The following is a 21,831-nucleotide window of genomic DNA, read 5'->3' as shown; positions in this document are numbered from 1 at the left end:
AAGAGGTCACCAAGGGTCACACAGCCCCTTGCTTATACCACCTGCAGGAGAGTACGGCTGGGAGACAACCACAGAGAGGGAGGAGTAGAGAGTGTGTCCAGAAGGGATGATTGGATTGAAAGCTGAGAGGGGCCCCAGTGGGGATACAGGGTGGAGAAAAACAAATCTAGAGAAAGAGAACACATATAGCAACCAGTGTGTTACCAATACCTACTCTTCATTCATTCTCCCTATAAATATTTATTAAGCACTCGTGAATCTGGCCTGCCAACATGTGCCATATTGAAGACCAAAATGAATAAGTATGAACCTGGCAACCCTGTAGGAGAGAAGGCTTGTGTGCAAATGGGAATAATGCCAGTGGGACAGGACTGGGGTCTTAGAGATGAATGGAATAAGGCGAGAGGTCATGTCCCAGGGGAGTAATGAGCTGGTCCTTTAGGAATAGGTAAGAATTGGAATTATGGGAATAGGAAGGCAGCAGAATATTCTGGGCTGCAAAATCCGCAACACATGTCAAACCAGTTTGGCTAAAGCATGGAGCAGGGGAAGGGAAAGGGAAGAGTGGAAAATAAGGTTGGGCAGGAAGAGGGAGGCTAGATGGTGCTAGAGCTTTGAAGGCCAAACCAGGTTGGATTTTTCTTTACTGTGGACAAAACAGGACATTTGAGGATTTCTGGATGGCTGATTCGAGGAAGATGGCCCTGGCAGCAGTACACTTAAAAGAGTAAATGAGCTTGGCGTGTGTGGTTTAGTGGTTGAGCGCCAACCCATGAACCTGGAGGTCAGGGTTCGATTCCTGGTCAGGGCACATGCCCAGGTTGTGGGCTCGATCTCCAGTAGGGGGAGTGCAGGAGGCAGCCGATCAATGATTATCTCTCATCATTGATGTTTCTACCCCTCTCCCTTCCTCTCTCTGGAGGGGGGGGAAAAAAGAGTAAATGGTTTACACTTCTCCCCAGTAAGAGGGTAAATAGCTTAAATCACCCTGCTCAGGGAGACAGATAGCAGAAATCCAATTAGTGCCATTTGCCAACCACACCCAAGGACAGATGAGATTAAGAGAATAAATCTCATTTTGGTACATCAGCATAAAGCTGATGATTATCCTATTGAAATCCTCCCCCAAGTCCTCCCCTAAACGCCCAGTCTTAAACCCCTCAAACAAAGGTCCCAGCAAGCACTCTCCTTCCCAGGAGCACCCCCTTGCCTTTCCCCTCCAGCTCCTTCTTCCCCCACAGGCATGCTTCTCCTAAACTCTAAGGGACCCCATGAGGCTTGCAACCAGGAGAGCAATGGGCAGTGGCAGTTCATCCCAGGCAAACCCCTTGAACCTGTTCCCAAGGCTCCCTTTTCTCTGACTTCTTAGTGAGCCAAAGCAGCCCAGCCTAGGCTCATTTCCTTTGTTTCACTGTCCCCAGCTTTAATAAACAGCCTCTAAAATTCACCTGGATTCCTGTTGTGAAATTTTTCTGCAGGAAGTCAAGTACTACCAGACTTGACCATACAGTACCACCAGCCCTAGGCAGACCCTCTCAGGGACAGGTCCCCTTTCTGGTAACACCCCTGCCTGGTCCATAATTTTGTTCCTCAAAATATGTCCAGGAACCGTGTCTCCCTCCTGAGGGGGTCAACTTCAGTCCAGAACAGAATTCTCACCTGGATCTGAGGTGGAAATCTGACCCTGTCTACTTGACCCTGCTCTAGCCAGAACCCAGGAACCCAAGGCCACTCCCTCCTCCCTGGAGGGCCTGGACCCATCCACACTGAGCCACACTTCCTGACCCCCGGCTCCATTCACAACTCAGGAGTCCCGAGTCCTAGCTCAGACCTTTCCAGATGCCCAAGGTCTTCCACCCCAGGTGTTTTCTAACATCTAGGCCACACTAAGACTTCCCCTGAGACCTCCTTATGATCTGTAACCAAGGAATGACACCTGGCAGAGCCAGAGCGCTCTAGCCAGCATCCTAGGCAATGGCAGTAGTTCAGTATTTTGACTGTCACACCTGTTGTACACTTCTCAGCTCCCATCAACCCCTTGTCATTGGATTTCATTTGTTCTGCAATATACAGCTCTCATCTCCTCTCCCCACCACACCCGCTTCCCCTGAAAACTCACCAGGCTGGGCTGGCAGCACCTGGCAGTGTGGGTAAGGGCACGGCCTGCCCTCTGGGGTGCCAGAACTCCATCTGGAAGGCCCTTCCCCAGGTGGGTGTGGTCCCAGGGGCTGGCGTGGAGTCAGACACAACCACACTGGCTGTGAACTTGGGTAACAGGCACCTGGGGTTTCTGGTAGCATCCTCCTTTCTAGGCCCGGAGGTCCGAAGATCAGTGGGTGGGCCTCTGGGGACCAAGGGTATGCCAGGCTGGGGTCATAATGGGTGGAAATCTGGCAAGTTAGGTGTGTAGTCAAGTCCTGGGGACGAGAGGCTGGGGTAGGTTCTGAGGGACCCCCCCGCCGTTTCCTCTGTGAGTGTCGGACAGGGAAGCCAGATTTCTGCAAGTGGAAGAGACTGCTGGGACTGGGACTGGGGCTGGAAGCATCATTTAGGTCTGGGGCTGGCTCTGTGAGGGCCCCGGGCTGTTGTGGGAGCTGCCCGGTAGGGGCTGCTGCGTTGGATCTGGCAGCTTGCTGATCACGAGAGGACGGCTCTGGCTGGGGCTGTGTCCGAGGAACAGCAGGCCGGGACTGGAGGACCCCAGTTTCAGCACCAGGCTTCCTGCCGTGCCACTGGAAGCGCTTTTTGTAGTGGTGGTGCCGATGGCGATGATAGTGGACATGGCTGGAAACCTGGGCTTCCCCTCTGGGCACCACCGAGTCCAAAGAACGGGGTCGCGAGGTCACACTGGGCTGCGTCTCCTCCCCCTGGGGATCCCCTTCAGGGCTGCAGTAGACCAAGGGGTCAAAGTCACTGCTGAGAGAGCTGCGGAAGGTAGAACTGCTGCCATGGATGCCTTGCAGGCTGATGTCTGTGCAGTTGACCATTGAGTCACTTGAAGAGCCATGACAGGGCCCCGAACTGGAGTCACTGGCTGGCCCATCTGCCAGGTAGCCGCTGCGTTCTGTGCAGTAGCTTTCTGCAGACCCACTGCTGTCATGAGGCCTGGCCCGGCGTGGGGGTGCTGGGCAAGCGGCAGTGTGCTGTGCAGTGCACTGCAGGCGGCTCAGACCCCAGCTCTGCGCAAAGGGGTGCTGGGCCACTGTCCGATGCTGCTGCTCGCCTGGAGCCAGGGGATGTGGAGCTCTGGGGAGGCGGTGGTGCCGGGGGCCCACGCCTGGCTCCTGGGCGGGTTGGAAGGGACTAGGTCGTGTGGGCCGAGCCGCTGCCGTCCGGGAAGGGCCCAGCAGGTAGGAAGCAGGGAGGTGGTAGTGGGCATGACCAGGATGCTGACGAATAAGGTGGAGTCTCCGGCCTGGTTCCTGGTAAGACCGAGAGGGTGCCAGGGACTGGGAAAATGAATCTCCCCCTGGAAGAAAGAACCAAGAGCACAGGTGTTTGCACAGACCTATGAGGGTGCATTCAGAAAGGTGTGGCTGTAGCATACCTCTCTGAGTCTGCACAGCCTTAGAGCCCAGTCAGAATCTGGGCGACCGAGGATGTTCCTAACCTGTATGTGCCCTGGGATGCCCTCGCTCCCTCCAGTCAGGTTGTCCCCTGGGGTTTCCACTCCGCATGGCAACCCCTGCTCCCCTCAGTCATGGGGGCTCCTTCGCTGCAAGCACACACTGCACCTCTGGGTGAATTCAAAAAAGGCTTTCTTTGCCTCAAGATACTTCATTTCCATCTCTTAGGAAATTGCCATAATATCCTGGTTTTGATAGCATAGGATTGTTTATTGCCAGAAAGTTGAAATAAATATACAAGTTCAGATTTAGACTCAACAAAGCTGTCATAAAAATACAAATAATTTTTAGAATAATAAAGATGTCTGCCCTGTGAAGGGCCCTCCCCCTCAGACAAGGCACTCCCGAACAGTGCGCAGCTTAGAGAACTGTTGAGGTAGTGCTGCTTCCTCCCAGCTTCAAGGCAAACCCTTCCCCACAGGGAAACCAGGTTCTAGACCAGGGATGGGGAACATCCAGTCCATGGGCCATATGAGGCCCCAAAATCATTTGGTTTGGCCCTGCCAAGGCATTAGGGGTGAGTTAATGAAATGTTTGACCCAAATAGCAGACTAATTTTAAGTTGATAATTTTGTATGGCCTGTGAATGATGTTATAAATACCCACATGGCCCTTGGCAGAAACAAGGTTCCCCACCCCTGCTCTAGACCCATCTGCCTGTACATAGGGCAGACCTTGGTCCGCCTCCTACCTACGATGTTGAACATGCAGAGGGGACAAGTCCGATGCTGATAGAGCCAGGGGTCCACACAGGCACGGTGGAATTCGTGGAGGCAGGTAATGACTCGTAGCTCCTGGAGAGAACAAGGGGCCAAACCAAAGTTATCTGTAGCTACAGGAGTGGCCAGGAACCAGAACATCCCCCTAACTTCCTCTGGCCTCTCCTTTTGGTATCACCTACTTGCAAAAGACCTCCTAGTGGAATAAGAAAGGTATGGGCTTTGGTATAAAGTAGACCTGGATTTTGCCACTTAGCTACATGACCTTGGGCAAGTTTCTTAACAGACAGTTTTCTGCTGTGCAAAAAGGATAAAAAACTAATCTACCCTCACCCCTCATGGTCATGAGACTAAAAGGAGATAATGCATCTTAAGCACCCACTGCAGGGCCTGGCACATGGTACACACTCAACAAACAATAGTTCTCTTTCCTGGAAAACAAGGAAAATAACCAAACCTCAGGGATGTCCTCTACCTCTGCACCTTGAAGGCTACAAAGGACACAGATGCAGCCAGAGCACTCACACCAGCCTCCTCCCCCAAGCTCTAGTCTCCCTCCCCAGCCTGGTCACAGAGGTGAGCCATGGTCTCTGCCTTACCTGGCCCTCAGAGAACTCCTCCAGGCAGATGGCACACACAGGGGCTGAGCTGCAGCTGCTCTCTGAGTCTGGCCACTCAGCCCGGGCCCTCCTACAGCTGGCCTGGTACCTCCTGGTGGCCAGCTGGCTGATGGCCCAGGCTGTTCGCTGCTGAAGGGAATCCTGGGAAGAAGGGTAGGGCTCAGAATGGGTAAGGAATCCTTTTCCCTCACCCCTGGGCCCCAGCTTGTACTCAATTCCTGGTCACTCTGATAGATCATGTGGTCAATTGGCTACCTTTGAAAGTCTGTCCCCTTTGAGTTCATATATGGCTCTGCCAAGCAGGCCAAGCCCTCCCACCCCACTCCCCCACTCATCAAGCTTCCCTTCCCTTGATGACCTGATAGAGAGAGTTTTTACCCAACTGCCTGCTTAACATCTCAACTTGGATATCCAATTGGCACCTCAAACTTGGTCCAGCTTCTTCCTCAAACACCCCAATGCGCCACAAACTGAATTCCCTAATCCCAATTACCCCCCCCCCACACACACACACACACCACCACCACATACCTGCCCTCCCCCAGTCTTCCCCATCTCAGTCAATGGCAATTCCATTCTTTGAATTGCTCAGGCCAAAAATCTTGGTGCCATTCTTGACTCCTCTCTCTCACACTCCATGATCACCCCACTAGTAAACCTGTAGCTCTACCTTCAGAGCATTTAACTAACTGTCACCTCTTTCCCTGCTACCTCCCTAACCCAAGCTACCATTACCGTCACCTGGATTCCTGTAAGAGCCTCTTAGCCGGTTTCTCTGTTTCCAGTCCTGCCTCCCTGTAATCTAGTCTCCTCAAAGCAGCAAGAGGGATCATATTAAAACTCAAGTCAGATCTTGGCATTTCTTCTGTTAGAAACCCTTCAATGGCTCTCATTTCACCCAGAGTGAAAACAAAATCCTGACAATGGCCTACACAGCCCAATGCAGCTGGGCCCTCATGACTCTGTCCTCGCCTCCTGCTCAGTCCTCTCACTCTCTACCTTCCAATCACAGGGCCTTCTCACTGCTCCTCAGACATCCCGCAGGCTTCCGCCTCAAGGCCTTGACTGACTGCTTTCTTCACTCAATCACTGTCCCCAGCTACCTGCACAGGTAACTTCCTCCCCCATTTAGGGTCTTTCCTGTAATGGCATCTTCTCAATGAGGCTTCCTGGCCTTACTTTTTTAAAAAAAGAAAAATTTTTCCTAGCAAAGCATCTTTCTTTCTTTCTTTTTTTATTATTTTATATATTTTTATTGATTTCAGAGAGGAAGGGAGAGGGAGAGAGAGATAGAAATATCAATGATGAGAGAGAATCATTGATCGGCTGCCTCCTCCATGCCCCCTCCTGGGGACTGAGCCCGGAAACCCAGGCATGTGCCTTTGACAGGAATTGAACCTGGGATCCTTCAGTCCACAGGGATGATGCTCTATCCACTGAGCCAAACTGGCTAGGACCCTGGCCTTACTTTTTAACTCTGTCCCCATTGCCTTGCCTCTCCTCCTTTCTATTTTATTTTTTTCCCTAGCACATATGACCATCTAAAATACTACTAGTATATATTTTACTTATTTCTTTTTTTCATTGTCTGTCTTGTCCCACTAGAATGAAAGCTCCTGAGGGAAGGGATCTGTTGTCTTTTTTGTTCCCTGTGCTACCCCCAGTCCCTGGAACAGTGCCTGGCACATATGAGGTGGCTCAGTGTATTCATCAAATGAACGAACAAATGAGCAAACCTATGGAGCAAGGCTGCTGGAACTCACCAAAGTTAAATGCCAGTATATTCAGATGTAAACTATTTCATGGGCATAAAGGCAACTTCTTTCCTCACTTTGTTTCCTGCTCCTCACCCTCCCACACACATGCACATGCCCACCTCCACCAGGGAGCCCACCCTGCTCACCGGCCTGCTGTGGCGTGGGCGGCACCGGATACGGAGCACCGAAGCCAGGATGACCACAAAGATGGTGCCCACCACCGTCAGGAGGATCCACACATCATAATCTGGCTGGGGGAGCGAACAGAGAGGGAAAGGGTCATGTTCTGGAAGGAGCTGGGTCAACCTGGCAGGAACATGGGAGCCCGGGTGACATAAAGATTGCGAAAGGTCCCCTTGAGTCTTCTAGCAGAGGGGACGGGGTGGGAAGAACCTGCAGGTGGGGTTAGGTGGTTCCTCCCTGCCCGCAGGCACTTACTTGTAGGAGAAGGTCCTCCAGGTGTCAGCTGTGAGAGGCACTATCTGAAGACCCGCGTGCTTGGGGAAAAGGGGAAAGGGACCCCTCTGAGAGGTGGGAGCTACCTAGTGAGCCGCTGGGTGAGGGTCCTAGCCAGCAGAGAAACACCAGCCAGGGTTCAGGGGGCCAGGGGGCCAGGTTTCCTTCTGGCTCTGCTACTCTGCGCCACGAAACCACAGAGCTGAAACAGCGTTAAAACTCAGCTGGGCCGACTGGCTCTTTCTGCAGATGAGGCCCAGAGAGGAAGAGAGAGCACCCGGAGACACGCAGCTGGTGGATGAAGTTGGACTAGGGGTTTCCAAAGTCTCTCCAGGGGTCTAAGGGCTTTCGGTGGGAGATGCCAGGAGACAAAGTGAGGGCAAGAGCAGGTGCTGGCGCAGGGTCTGGAGACCAGCAGTGCTTACCCAGGTCGGGGGCTCCTTCAGCTCAATCCTCACATGGGCCTTTCGGTTCTTGTACACAAACTCCATCAGCTTCTCAGCATCATTACCCCAGATCAACACCACTGGCCAAGTCAGCCCCAGCGGCTGCTGCAGCTGCAGAAGGAAAGTGCCCACAGGGCTGCTGTGTCCTGACTTCTCTGCCCCCAGTCACTTCATCTTCCTCTGGCCAGCACCACCTCCCACACCCCACTGTCCCTGGGTACCTGCTCCGCAGCAGCTCGGTCCTCGGTGATGTCAAAGAGGACGGCGCTGGCTCCTCGCTCACCCGCCATTCGGGCCTGCAGAGACACACAGCAGAGGGCCAGCTGGGTCAGAACAGGACACAGCCCATCCACACCCCACTGTACCTCCTCACACACCCACCCCTTCCCAGGGCCCTGTACACGCCGCACCCCTGCACACTCACATGTAAGGGGTCAGTGGACCTGGGGTTCCCTACCCTACTCTGAGTTCACCCAGGTCCTACTGCCTTCCAGGACAATATTCAGGCCTTCCTTTCCTAATGGGACAAACCCTTAACAAGGGTTTAGTAGGGGTCAGGCAGTGAAAAGGCTCTGAGGCTAGGGCCAAATAAGGCAGCCCCTGTCCTCAGGGTTCCACCAGTCTGCCTTCACTAAAAGAGTGAGAGCAGAGAGTAGGGAGTGGCCAGCAGCCTAGAGCCTGAGGATGACGAGTCCCCAGTACAGAGGGAGTGGGGAGAGCAGAGAGGTGGACAGCTGCTCCAGAATAGAGTCCAGCCCTGCCTGACAAGAGGAGTCTGCTGGGGATCCCCCAGTGCAGGCAAAGTTCCAAGAGCCTGGGACACTGCTCCTCCCCGAGGTCTCCGTGCAGAGCCCCAGGCTCAGCCCGCCTCATGGGCTCTCTCCCTGCCACCTCTAGTTTGCCTGCTCTTTCTCTGACTCCAGTTCAAGGACTTGCTGGAGTCCAGTGCTTTATCCCTTCATCCCCTCCCTGAGAGGTGGCACTAGAGACTCCGGTAGGGAGGGACCTGAGAGGCCGTTCCCACAGGACACAGCCATACACATGTGCACAGGCATGCTCGCCAAGGCTCCAGGAGCAAGCTTGGGGAAGCGGAATCTAGCCAGCCAGGCGGGGCAGAGAGCAGAGCCAGAAAGAACAAAAAGCAGGGATCTTGGGGCTCTGGGTGTGGGGTAAGAGAAGGGCGATAAGAGCTAAGGGTGGGGTGGAGGCACAGGGCAAAGGACCGACAAACAGACACTGTTACTGGCCTTAGTGTCAGGTCTCCCTGCCCTGCACAGCCACCTCCAGACTCCCTCCCTACAGCAAAGGTGGGGCCTTCATGCTCCTGGGGGCCTGCTGAGTCTTGGGGGCCCTCCTGCAGGTACTGAAGGAGTTAATCCTCCTGCAAGCAGTGGTGGCAGGAAGAGGAGCCAGTGCTGGGGCTTACTCACACTCTCGGAGCTTTGATCTCTGCTTCCCTCCCCGCAGAGAGCCTGTCAGGGCAGGTCTCCTGCCAGGCAGGCCCGGGGAGCGGCCACTCTCCTGCTCCCTGCACCCTGCTCCCTGCTCCCCAGGTGGCAGCAAGGCCAGGGGCCTCTCAGAACAGGCAGCCCGCAGGCAGGGGAGCCGAGCCCGGGAGACACCAAGTGGGGCCCTGTTTTGGTCAGGAGGGTAACTTTCCTCTTCTCTCCTCTCACAGGGAAGCTGGGCTGGGCCCTCTACCAGCACCCAGGCCCAGCCCAGGCCCAAGCTGCCAGGCTAATTGACTGGAAATTCACGAGACTCCGGAATGGAGTTACTAATGACGTTGAGAGGTCACAGCCTCCTACCCACTTCCGACCAGAAAGTCCACCCCACCTAGGCAACCCCAGGTAATTTTCAGAGCCCTCCAAGCTAGAGTGTGGGAGCAGCCACAGGGGAAAGGAGAGGGACTCCTACAGCTAATCTCAGAATCCAGGACTTGGCCAAGGGGCGGGGAGGTCACCCCAAGTCTTCACAGAACTGAGAGTCCCGGATCCTCCATGCTGCCAGGGCCTCAAGTTTCTTACCCCCAGAATGAGACCCTGGACCGGCCCTGCCTGGAAAAGCATGAGGGAAGGGCACAGACTCCTTTCTCTGGAGATTTTACTTCCCCACCCCTCTCTCTTTGAAGGATTGGGGTAGAAACAGTGGAAAGTAATTACCCTGCCGTTCAAACACCCCAGCCCATTACAGCCCATAATTACAAAGTTGTAAAAATGATCAAAGAGAGAAAGTTGGCCAAGAGGAGAAACAAAAAGGACTTTCAGGCAGTGGGTGCCTGTGTCTAGAGTTCTAGGAATCAAAAAGTAAGCTCACGGACCTCTTTCTGCCCATGTTCCTTCCCGTCAGTGGGAGGGAGGGAGGAGAAGCACTTCTTCGGGAACTATAATCTGAAGGCAGAGAGGAATGGGAGGCTGGGCTTTAGAAAGACAACCCAGAGACGTCTGGGTGCTGCAAAGAGTCAGCCAGCCCCCCAGAGGGAGCAAGCAAGGCTGCCCACAGCCTCCATCAACGGAGTCAATACAGTCCAGGGCTTCTACACTACCCTCTGCACTTCTCTGGGCCTTTGATCTTCCTCTCCAGACACAGTGACAGTCTCAGTACATTTTCTCCTCATCAGAGATTGACTGAACACCTACTGTGCGCAGGGCATCAAGCCAGGGAAGGGTAGGCCTCGAGACCAACTCATAATCTAGTTTTTGGTACAGGGCATATACATAAAATTATAACGCTAAAAACAAAGAAAAAACGTTATAACACTGATGACCACATTTTTTTCTCGTTTTTGTCTTGTTTTGTTTTATATGTGTGTGTGTTTTTTAAATTGATTTCAGAGAGAGGAAGGGAGAGGGAGAGAAAGATAGAAACTTCAATGATGAGAATCATTGATCGACTGCCTCCTGCATGCCCCCTACTGGGGATTGAGCCTGCATGTGCCCTGACTGAGAATCAAACTGTGACCTCCTGGCTCAAGGTCAACACTCAACCACTGAACCACACAGGCCAGGTGATAACCACATTCTTGAGCACAAATGAATAAAATAGATCAGTAGTTTCCAAACTTTTTTTTCACTACAGAGAGCCCTTCTCTCCACTACCACCCCCCCCCCCGCCACACACACACACACACACACACACACACACACACACACACAATCTGACACAATCTTCAATACATGGAACAGATAAAAGTGAGCTGAAGTTGAGGGTAGGAGTAAGAAGGGCCCTTGGTTTCTTCAATCCACAAGGCGCCTCCATGAAACCTGGTGTGGAAAGAATGGCCAGAGACCCTGGCAATGTGCCAGGAGTGAGAGATTTCTGTTCCTAGTGGGCTAGCTGGGCTGGGCCTGTCAGGAAAGATACAGTAGAAGGAAGAGGGGGGATTAATCTGGGCTTGAAAGCAAGGGGAGGAGGAAGTAGAAGGGATATGACTTTTATTGAGACCCACTCTACCCAGACTGCTTAGGTCTGAGTCCTGAATTTGCTACTAATTATTAGCTATGACACTTTAGGCAAATCACTTAACTGTTCTGTGCCTCAGTTTTCCTTTCTGTAAGCTGGGGGTAATCATAGGACCTACTTCGCAGGGTTGTTCTAAGGACTATATAACTTAATCCACGTAAAGCCTTATAATAGTGCCTGGCACTATACATTCCTTAATTATTGGTTATTATTACATCTGCTGTTACGATGTGCTTTGTGTCCATGATTTCATTTACTCCTCACAACAACTCTGTAAGATGGTCATCGGCCCCTCTTTTTTAAAAAAATATATTTGATTTTTTTACAGAGAGGAAGGGATAGGGATAGAGAGTTAGAAACATCGATGAGAGAGAAGCATCAATCAGCTGCCTCCTGCACACCCCCTACTGGGGATATGCCTGCAACCAAGGTACATGCCCTTGACCAGAATCAAACCTGGGACCCTTTAGTCCCCAGGCCGACGCTCTATCCAGTGAGCCAAACCGGCTAGGGCTCGGCCCCTCTTTTGAGTGGAGGAAACTCAGGACTTCAGCCTGGTGAGTGCCCGCTTACCAGATAGTGGTCTCTGTAGTAAGGGAGGCAGGGTTTGTGCCCATCTGCTTGCCCTCAGAGCCAGCTCCTTCCACCAGGCAAAAGGCCACTGCTCTAGTCCAGGCACGAGGTGACAAAGGCCTGGGTAATCACGAGAATGGCTGTGGAGTTGTTTATAAAGATACAGCAAGCAGTTTGGGTGACTGGATAGGGGGAGAGGGAGTGGTGGTGACAAGAATGGACGAGTCCAGAAGAATTATGATGAGGGTTTCAGAGATCAAGAGATAGTAGTGAAAGAAAAAACCGACCTCGTCACTATGAAAGCATGGGATGATGACGACAATAGTGATGCTGCAATCGTTTATTGCATGATTACTACGTGTTTAGTGTAAGGCTAAAAGCTTCCATCTGGACCATAACTACCTTCTGACGTAAGTCCCATCATTATTCCTCTTTTACAGATGAGGAAACAGAGGTTCCGAGAGGTGAGTGAGCTAAAACGTCCAGGTAACACTGAGGGACAGTGGAGACACCAGGCTTCAGGCCCAGGGCTGCCTGGTTCGAGAGCCTCAGCTGCCAGTGGTGATGGAACCACTGACACTAACCAATATGTCAGAGCAAAGTGACTGAGGTCAGTGGTTTCCAAACTTTCCTTACCAAAGACCCACCCTTTACCTATGCAACTCCCGAGCTATTTATATATATATATTTTAACCTGATTAGCTGCACCTGTATATCTATATCACATTTTCCTATGAGATAACTTGTATGAACACACTGAGCTGTTAGAATTCCAACCAAAAGCAAAAATGGAATATTTTAGTTAAGCCTATGGGACTCTAAAATATTGGAAGGAGCTCAAAGACCCACATTATTACCTTCACAGACCTCCTTTGGGCCAGAGGATCCCAGGTAGGAGCTACTCAGTCAGGTCAAAGGTTGAGACCTGAGGGAAGCCTTGTCCCTGACCAGTGGGGCAGCCTGGGGCTAGAACAGTGCCTACAAGGTTCCCACCCAGTAATGGGGAGCTGCCAGGTGAGAAGCCAAGGGAGAGTGCAGTGGGGGAAGGAGGTGGAGAAAGCATGGGCAGGGGGCTGAGAAAGATGAGGTCACAGGAGAGTGGCCACGGTGCTTCTTCTAAATCCCTAGATTTGTGTGTGTTTGTTTTAGCTCAAGCACCATTTGTTGCCTAACATACACTATTTTCATCCTCACAATAATCACTGGGGTGGGAAATAAAAGCCCCATTTTATGGTGGTGGAAACAAAGGCCCAGCAAGGTCCAGTAGCTCCAAGAGTACTGACCACGTGTTCCCTGCCTCCCGGGGTCTGTGCACAGGCCTCATTTCTGCTACAGGAGTGTGCGGAAAGGAAGCCACCGAGTGGGCACGCCCTGACAGGGTGCCAAGTATTCGCAGGCATGTGAACTCACACACTGCTCTGGGGGAACAGCCCAGCGTCTCTGAGCCCTCCTTCCCCTCTCTTACTCCCCCTCCCCCCACCTCTACACACACACACACACACACACACACACACACACACACACACACACAATCTCCATTCACATTATCACTACCTAACACCAAGCATCTTGTCTACCAAATGAATAAATGGACATTTGCCCATAAAGCAAGGGCAATGAAATGGCCCGAAGCAGGGCAGCTTCAGCCTCACACAGTCCTGCTGCCTAAGGACCCTCACAGCCGAGCAGAGCACCACTCTCTCCAGCTCCTTCAGGTGTTCCTGTTCACCTCCCCAGGAGCCCCCTCTGCATGCGCATGGCCAGGCTGGGAGACATCCTCACCTACCTGTGGGCACCACATTTAGAACCCTGCCCCCATCCCTGCCCCCGGGGGATCACATAAGAACCCCGGCTGTTTCCTTGAGACGTGTGGTTTAGGGAACAGCCCTCAAGGAGGATCAGAAAATCCTCTGGGGACCTGGGCCTGGGCACAGGACCTCGACCCCCAAGTCCTCATGACTGTGCCGCACAATCTAACCACACTCTGGCTTATGTCCCCATGAGAATCTTTTCACGTGTGTTCAGTTTTCCCAGCCAGAATGGGAGGCAACAGAGCAGAGAGAGTAAAAGCCCATGTTTGAGACCTGGACAGGGCTCAGTTCACATCTCAGCTCCACCCCTCCCAGCTGTGTCATCCTGGCAAGTTACTTAAACCTTCTGATCCTCACTCGCCTTATATGCCAACTACGGATAATAATGTCTAGCTTTCCTGATTATTGTGAAAAGTAAATGATACCATATATATAAGAATCAGTCCCACGTCCCGCCTGGCACATGGTAAGCACACAGAAAACAGTAACGAATGTTAAAGCGGGGGTCACGGATGCAAACATTTCCAGGGCCTGCTACCCACCGGGGAGCACACAACCAGACAGCGCACGTCTGGAAAGGCTGCAGCTGCTGCCAGCTGCAGCCAGCGGTGCCCGTGGAAATGTGAGGCCACCAGTTTGCAATCTGGGAGGAAGAGCAGGAACTCTCTGAAGGTGGGGCAACGGCTTCTGTTCCTGTTGTTCGTTTGCGGTGCTAGGCAAACAGCTCCAATGGACAGAAAAGCCCTCCAACCCTTTTTGCTCTGATGGCAGAGGAGGCAGCTCAGGAACTTACAGGTGATGGGGGAGGAGATGGGGTAGAGCACATGCCCTAGGTGACAGTGAAAGGTTCTGCTGGTATGGCCTTAGCCTGGCAGCTCAGTTAGTCAGAGCATCGTCCTGATACACCAAGGTTGCGAGTTCGGTGCCCGGTTAGGGCATGTACAAGAATCAACCAATGAGTGTATAAATAAAGTGGAATAACAAATTATTCCTCTGTCTCTCTCTCTCTCTCAAAAATCCATTGAAATAAATGAAATTAAAAAAAAAAATCTAATGTTCTGCTCATAGGTGGGTAGTGGGAAAGGACAGAGGCCTGAGTTCCCACCCCTCTCAGACCTGGCTTAGGGAAACCTGCCTGGGCTGGGCACACAGCACACTTAGGAGACAAGGGGCCGGGGAGCACAGGGGCCTCACAGCCCAGAGCTGGGTGACGTTCAGAGTGTACGTGGGCTCCAGTGTGAATCTACCTTGCTGGCCAGTGACAGGCAGGGGCGGGGGGCCCGTTGGGGACTCTCCAGCTTGACGATGCTGATGAATCCAGGCTCCAGATTGTCATCATCACTGGCGTTGCACAGGTACAGGGGGTGGGACTGCAGAAAGAGAGAGAGGATTGGTTAGGGAGGCTCTAGGAAACAGGAGGAAGCTGGGAGAGCCAAGCACTTCTCCATGGTTCCATGCAGGTAGCAGGCAGGGCCTTGTGCTAGGAGAGAGGGAGCATTCTCATTAGATTGCCTCATAGTAAGCTAATAAGTGTCCATTGCCATTGCCAGGGCCAAGCACATGGAGATGGGGGCTAGGAGTGGGCAGCGTCCAAAAGGGGGACCTAACTGAAGAGCCCGCTGCAAAGCAGCGCAAACAACCCTCAAGCCCTGGTTTTCCAAACAGGTCAGGGGCAAAGGGCTCTTTCCCCAGCCCTGCCTCTCCCACCTCCTAATTCCTCTACCTGCCCAAGCACCAGACTAAGCCATATCAGTGCTTCCAGATCTTGCCTTCCCTCCTTGCCCCTGCCCAGGACAGTGCTGGGTTTTGCTGGTGTCTCCTGCCCCCTTGCGATGCCCCCCGGCAGCTGTTGCCTCATAAAGTCCCATCTCTCCTGGGCTTGGGTCTTCTCACTCAGTGCTGCCTTGCTCTCCTCAGTATCCCCCTTTGCCCCTGCCTGTGACCATCTGAGATTAAGCAGGGTGCTGACAGGGAGAAGAGACTATTTGGGGGTGTGGCTTGGCTAAGAGTTAACCCTTGAACAGCACAATTCCTAGGGGCTCATCCTGTCCTCCAGGAAAAATGCAGTGGGATGGAGCCAGCTCAGCCATCGGCTCTGAAGGCTCTGAGATCTAGTCCAAGACCTGAGCCTCCAGCCCTGCTGGTGCTGAGCAATGAGCAAGGGGGAAGTGGGCCCAAAGGTGATTGTAACAGAGACCAAAGGATCCCCTCGTCACAGGGACGAGACAGCCCTTCTATGTACTCTCTTCTCATTCAAAGTGATTCAAATACCCATTTGAATATAATTTTCCCAGAGTGCTGTGAGAACAAAGTATGATTTATCTGGCCCTGGATCATCCTATGGACCAGGGGTTCCCTCATGGTGGAAACCCAATGTGTCCTGGCAAGAAACGGGATTTCCTACCAGGGAGCTGCCCTCTCTTCCCTCTCTGCTGCTGTCGAAAGGACTTCCAGAAAGGACCATCAGAGGAACCAGGGAACTTTGAATTTATGAAGATGACAATGTCAGTGATGGATTTAAAAGCACACACACAAAATAAAATAAAAGCACAGTCATTGGTGTGTGTGTGTGTGTGTGTGTGTGTGTGTGTGTGTTTTAATCCTGACCCAAGGACATTTTTCCATTGATTTTCAGAGAGAGTGAAAAGAGGGAAAAACAGACAGAAATATCAATGTGAGAGAAACAAATCGATTGGTTGCCTCCTGCATGGGCCAGGGAAGAGCCTGCAATGAGGTACACAGGCCAATGCTCTATCCACTGAGCCAAACCTGCTAGGGCAGTACAGTCATTTTTTGAAAGCACTTTAAGGCTGTGCCACCTCAGTCCCTGGAACATGGTAGGCTCTCAATAACTAGGCCCTACCTTGCTTTGAACTGTATGCTTGTGAATGAAAATCTTTGGGCAGGGGATGTTGAGATTGGAGGGAGTTCCACTCATGCTCCTAGAACTTAAGGACTAGTGGTAGTCTAGTGATCATGGTTTGTATGGGGGGAAAAAGCTTATACACCCCTCACTGCCAGAAAAAGGCTGGGGCACAGGCTGGGTGCTCTCACCTCAGTGAAGCTGCAGCCCCTGTCTCAACAAGCTCCATTGGTCTGTCTGTCTGCCCATCTGCCCAACCATGTAGCACTCATTTCTTCATTCTACCAACAAAAGTCCCCTGGTGCCAGGCACTGTACAGAACATTGAGGAGTCGAGGATGAATCAGACAGGCCCTTGCCTTAGAGAAGCTCCAATGACTAGTGTACAAACATATTGTGTTGTGATGTTATAACGCAGGTGCATGCGACGGCCTGAGGAAAGGCATAAGGCCAGGTGGGGTGGGGGTGGGGAGGACTAATGATCCCATGCAGGAGGGCAGGGACACTTCAGTGCTTCCTGGGGACTGAATAGCTATGTGTTTGCAGGGGAGAGTGCCTTCCTGGCAGAGGAAGCAGCCTGTGCCGAGGCATGGAGGCACAGTCACAGGGCTGGGAGGGACTGTGGGAAGTAGGTCTAGTGCGAAAGAGAAAGCAAGAGATTGGGTTGAAAAGGTCAGCAAGAGCCAGACCACAGAATTGCATTTGAGAAGGATCTTCCTAGTGACAGTCTGGTGTGGTGAGTTAAAAGTCAACTGCTCGAACAGAACAGATATGAGACCTTCCTTCAGGAACAAGTTGCAGCCACAAACGTCTGCTGCTTGGCTTGACCCATTCCCTCCTCCCCAACCCCATCATGCTACCCATGGTACAGCTTTCTTGAGATAACACCAAGACATCTCTCACTGACCAGAGGGTCAATTGGGAGAGGGGAGAAAGTCACTTTGGAGAAAAGCAGTTTAGAGAAGGATTTGCAAATATTTAACCACCTCTCTGCCCCCACCCCACGCCTCCATAGTGATACAATGAAGGATGCCTCTGAGGAGATGGAGGGGAAAAACTTGGTGTCAGAGTCACCAGGCTGCCCTAGTCTTGAACGACTAGGGAAGAAGGAAGGGGAGAAAATGAACCATTAGTCAATGCCTCTGGCGTGCCAGGGCCTTTAGATGTGATCTCACTATGAGGTAGGTATGATGATCCCCATTTAAAGAGGAAGAAGCTTGAGGCTCGAAGTTAAGATCAGAACCCAGCTCTGTCTGACTCCATCCTCTGGAGTCACGTAACTCCAAATGAACCACATAGTCAACCCTCCACTGTTGATGATGATGTTGATGAGAGTTTACATTTATTGAATGGACACAGTGAGCCATTGATTGTTTTGAGCACTTTTGTGCATTAACTCTTTTCATCCTCATAGCCCTATGAGGCAGAAACTATTATTGTCTCCATTTTAAGGATGAGGAAACAAAGGCAGTAAGAGGTTAAGTAACATGCCTAGGAGTATGCAGCTAAGATCAGAAGAAATGAAAAGAAGTATAGTATCAGATAGGTTACAAAAACAAACAAGCACAATTGAGAACAATTTCCATTGGATTTTGACAACATGATACCTTCCCTCAACTCATGACCAAGAAATTTTACTTTTTTAATTCCACGTTCCTAAAGCATAAGGGCCCAAACATGAGTCCTTAATATATTAGTGGTGTCTTCCAGGATTCTGTCCTAGATCCTCCTCTCTTTTCACTCTCCGTGGTGTCCCTGGGTGACCCAGACAATCCTATGGCCATGTGGTAGTTTTCCACACAGAGGCTGTTAATTACAGATATGCAGCCCAGACTTCTCTTGAGTTCTAGACTCATATGCCCGATAGGCAGAGCCTAGACGTTTCTGCCCGCAGAAGCCTCAATGTCACATGTTCAAAATGGAACTAATCATTTTGTCGCTCAAAACTCCTCTAGTGCTCCCTGTTTTAGGGATTGGAATGACTATCTTCAGATGTTGTCCCCCTGCCTCCTCTCCTTTTCAGCCCCTACCCCCACCACCAATGTGCAATGACCAAAAAATTCTAGCAGTTCTGTCTCCTCGATATTTCTCTTTCCCCAATTCTCACTATGGTTACCCTAACACAGGTCACCATCACTGCTCTTCCAATTCATTGAAATAATCTTTTAACTGGGGTCGCCTCACCCCACTCAGCTCTCTGTACTAAAGCCAAAGTGGTCAAAAATGCTAACTTGAGCATGTCACTTCCACTATTAGCTCTTTTTTTTTTTTTTTTTTTTTTTTTTTTTATTTTTTTTTTATTTATTTATTTTTTTTATTGCTTAAGGTATTACAAAGGGTATTACATAAGTGTCCATTTTATCCCCCCGCCCTAGACAATCCCCTAGCCTCCCCTATCCCCCAATGTCTTATGTCCACTGGTTATGCTTCTATGCATGCATACAAGTCCTTTAGTTGATCTCTTACCCCCCTACCTCCTGCCCCGCAACCCTCCCCGGCCTTCCTGCTGCAGTTTGACAATCTGTTTGAGGCAGCTCTGCCTCTGTATCTATTATTGTTCAAAAGTTTATAATGGTCTCTATTATCCATGAATGAGTGAGATCATGTGGTATTTTTCCTTCATTGACTGGCTTATTTCACTTAGCATAATGCTCTCCAGTTCCATCCATGACGTTGCAAATGGTAAGAGTTCCTTCCTTTTTAGAGCAGCATAGTATTCCATCGTGTAGATGTACCACAGTTTTCTAATCCATTCATCTACTGATGGGCACTTAGGCTGTTTCCAGATCTTAGCTATGGTGAATTGTGCTGCTATGAACATAGGGGTGCATATATCCTTTCTGATTGGTGTTTCTGGTTTCTTGGGATATATTCCTAGAAGTGGGATCACAGGGTCAAATGGGAGTTCCATTTTCAGTTTTTTAAGGAAACTCCATACTGTCTTCCATAGTGGCTGCACCAGTCTGCATTCCCACCAGCAGTGCACAAGTGTTCCTTTTTCTCCACATCCTCTCCAGCACTTGTCGTTTGTTGATTTGTTGATGATAGCCAGTCTGACAGGTGTGAGATGGTACCTCATTGTTGTTTTGATTTGCATCTCTCGGATGATTAGTGACTTTGAGCATGTTTTCATATGTCTCTTGGCTTTCTGAATGTCCTCTTTTGAAAGGTGTCTATTTAGGTCCTTTGCCCATTTTTTGATTGGATTGTTTATCTTCCTTTTGTTAAGTTGTATGAGTTCCCTATAAATTTTGGAGATTAGGCCCTTATCGGATATGACATTGGCAAATATGTTTTCCCACACAGTGGGTTTTCTCGTTGTTTTGTTGATGGTTTCTTTTGCTGTGCAGAAGCTTTTTATTTTGATGTAGTCCCATTTGTTCATTTTCTCTTTAGTTTCAAGTGCCCTAGGAGCTGTATCAGTGAAGAAATTGCTTCGGCATATGTCTGAGATTTTGTTGCCTTTGGATTCTTCTAGAATTTTTATAGTTTCCTGTCGTACATTTAAGTCCTTTATCCATTTTGAGTTTATTTTTGTGTATGGTGTAAGTTGGTGGTCTAGTTTCATTTTCTTGCATATATCTGTCCAATTTTCCCAGCACCATTTATTGAAGAGACTATCTTGGCTCCATTGTATGTTCTTGCCTCCTTTGTCAAATATTAATTGAGCATATTGGTTCGGGCCGATTTCTGGGCTCTCTATTCTATTCCATTGATCTATATGCCTATTCTTGTGCCAGTACCAGGCAGTTTTGAGAACAGTGGCTTTGTAATACATCTTGATATCTGGTATTGAGATCCCACCTACTTTGGTCTTTTTCAGGATTGCTGCAGCTATTCGAGGTCTTTTTTTATTCCAGATGAATTTTTGGAGAGTTCGTTCTAGATCTCTGAAGTATGCCGTTGGTATTTTAATGGGGAGTGCGTTGAATTTATAGATTGCTTTGGGTAGTATGGACATTTTAATGATGTTGATTCTACCAATCCATGAACACGGTATGTTCTTCCATCTGTTTATGTCTTCCTCTATATCTTTTTTCAACGTCCTGTAGTTTTCTGAGTAGAGGTCTTTTACCTCTTTAGTTAAGTTTATTCCTAGGTAGCTTAATTTTTTGGGTGCGATGGTAAACGGGATTGTTTTTATAATCTCTCTTTCTGAAAGTTCACTATTGGTGTATAGAAATGCCTCGGATTTCTTGGGGTTAATTTTGTATCCTGCTACATTGCCAAATTCATGTATTAAGTCCAGTAGCTTTTTGATGGAGTCTCTAGGGTTTTGTATGTATAATATCATGTCGTCTGCAAATAAGGACAGTTTTACTTCCTCTTTTCCAATTTGGATGCCTTTTATTTCTTCTTCTTGCCGAATTGCAATGGCTAACACTTCCAGTACTATGTTGAACAGGAGTGGTGAGAGGGGGCATCCCTGTCTTGTTCCTGTTCTTAGGGGAAATGGTGTTAGTTTTTGTCCATTGAGTATGATGTTGGCTGTGGGCCTGTCATATATGGCTTTTATTATGTTGAGGTATGATCCTTCTACTCCCACCTTGCTGAGAGCTTTTATCAAAAATGGGTGTTGAATTTTGTCAAATGCTTTTTCTGCATCAATTGATATGACCATGTGGTTTTTTTCTTTCAATTTGTTTATGTGATGTATCACGTTTATTGATTTGCGGATATTGTACCATCCTTGCATCCCTGGGATAAATCCTACTTGGTCATGGTGTATGATCTTTCTGATGTACTGCTGGATCCGATTTGCTAAGATTTTGTTGAGGATTTTGGCATCTATGTTCATGAGGGATATTGGCCTGTAATTCTCTTTCATTGTGTTGTCTTTACCTGGTTTGGTATTAGGGTGATGCTGGTTTCATAGAATGAGCTTGGAAGTGTTCCTTCCTCTTGAATTTTTTGTAGTAGTCTGAGGAGGATAGGTTTTAGTTCTTCCTTGAATGTTTGGTAAAACTCCCCTGTGAAGCCGTCTGGTCCTGGGCTTTTGTTTGCTGGAAGCTTTTTGATGACTGCTTCAATTTCTTCCATAGTTATTGGCCTGTTGAGATTTTTAGATTCTTCCTGATTGAGTTTGGAATGTTGTATTTTTCTAGGAATTTGTCCATTTCCTCCAGGTTGTCTAGTTTGTTGGAGTAGAGCTGTCCATAGTATTTTTTAACAATCATTTGTATTTCTGTGGGGTCTGTTGTTATTTCGCCTCTATCGTTTCTGATTTTGTTTATTTGGGTCCTCTCTCTTTGCTTCTTGGTGAGTCTGGCTAGAGGTTTGTCAATCTTGTTTATCCTTTCAAAGAACCAGCTCTTGGTTTCATTGATTTTCTGTATTGTTTTTTTGGTCTCTATGTCATTTATTTCTGCTCTAATCTTTATTATCTCCTTCCTTCTGCTCACTCTGGGGTTTTCTTGTTGCTCTCTTTCTAATTCTTTGAGTTGTAGAATTAGATGATTTACTACCATTTTTTCTTGTTTGTTGAGATAGGCCTGTAGA

At 49.7% G+C, this 21,831-nt stretch overlaps 1 protein-coding gene across 5 annotated transcripts in view; it reads right to left on the bottom strand.

Moving 5' to 3' along the window:
• The window catches only part of RNF43 (ring finger protein 43), a 68,267-nt gene that overhangs the window by 1,470 nt on the left and 44,966 nt on the right, over nt 1-21,831 (bottom strand). For 2 of the 5 annotated variants that reach the window (XM_036341763.1, XM_036341765.1), the window contains 7 exons: nt 14,718-14,840; nt 7,846-7,920; nt 7,604-7,735; nt 6,869-6,973; nt 4,945-5,106; nt 4,318-4,420; nt 1,692-3,469 (listed from right to left, as the gene is read on the bottom strand). In XM_036341763.1, the coding sequence (XP_036197656.1) occupies nt 2,052-3,469; nt 4,318-4,420; nt 4,945-5,106; nt 6,869-6,973; nt 7,604-7,735; nt 7,846-7,920; nt 14,718-14,840 (2,118 nt within the window). In that variant the 3' untranslated portion in view covers nt 1,692-2,051. Of the gene's footprint in view, nt 1-1,691; nt 3,470-4,317; nt 4,421-4,944; nt 5,107-6,868; nt 6,974-7,603; nt 7,736-7,845; nt 7,921-8,048; nt 8,754-14,717; nt 14,841-21,831 lie in introns of those variants that run through there. The other 3 variants (XM_036341767.1, XM_036341766.1, XM_036341768.1) reach the window with 3 other exon arrangements.

This window comes from Myotis myotis, unplaced genomic scaffold (assembly GCF_014108235.1).
Source record: "Myotis myotis isolate mMyoMyo1 unplaced genomic scaffold, mMyoMyo1.p scaffold_m19_p_17, whole genome shotgun sequence".
In the NCBI taxonomy this organism is placed as follows: Eukaryota; Metazoa; Chordata; class Mammalia; order Chiroptera; family Vespertilionidae; genus Myotis; species Myotis myotis.
This window is presented reverse-complemented; position numbering and strand designations above follow the sequence as displayed.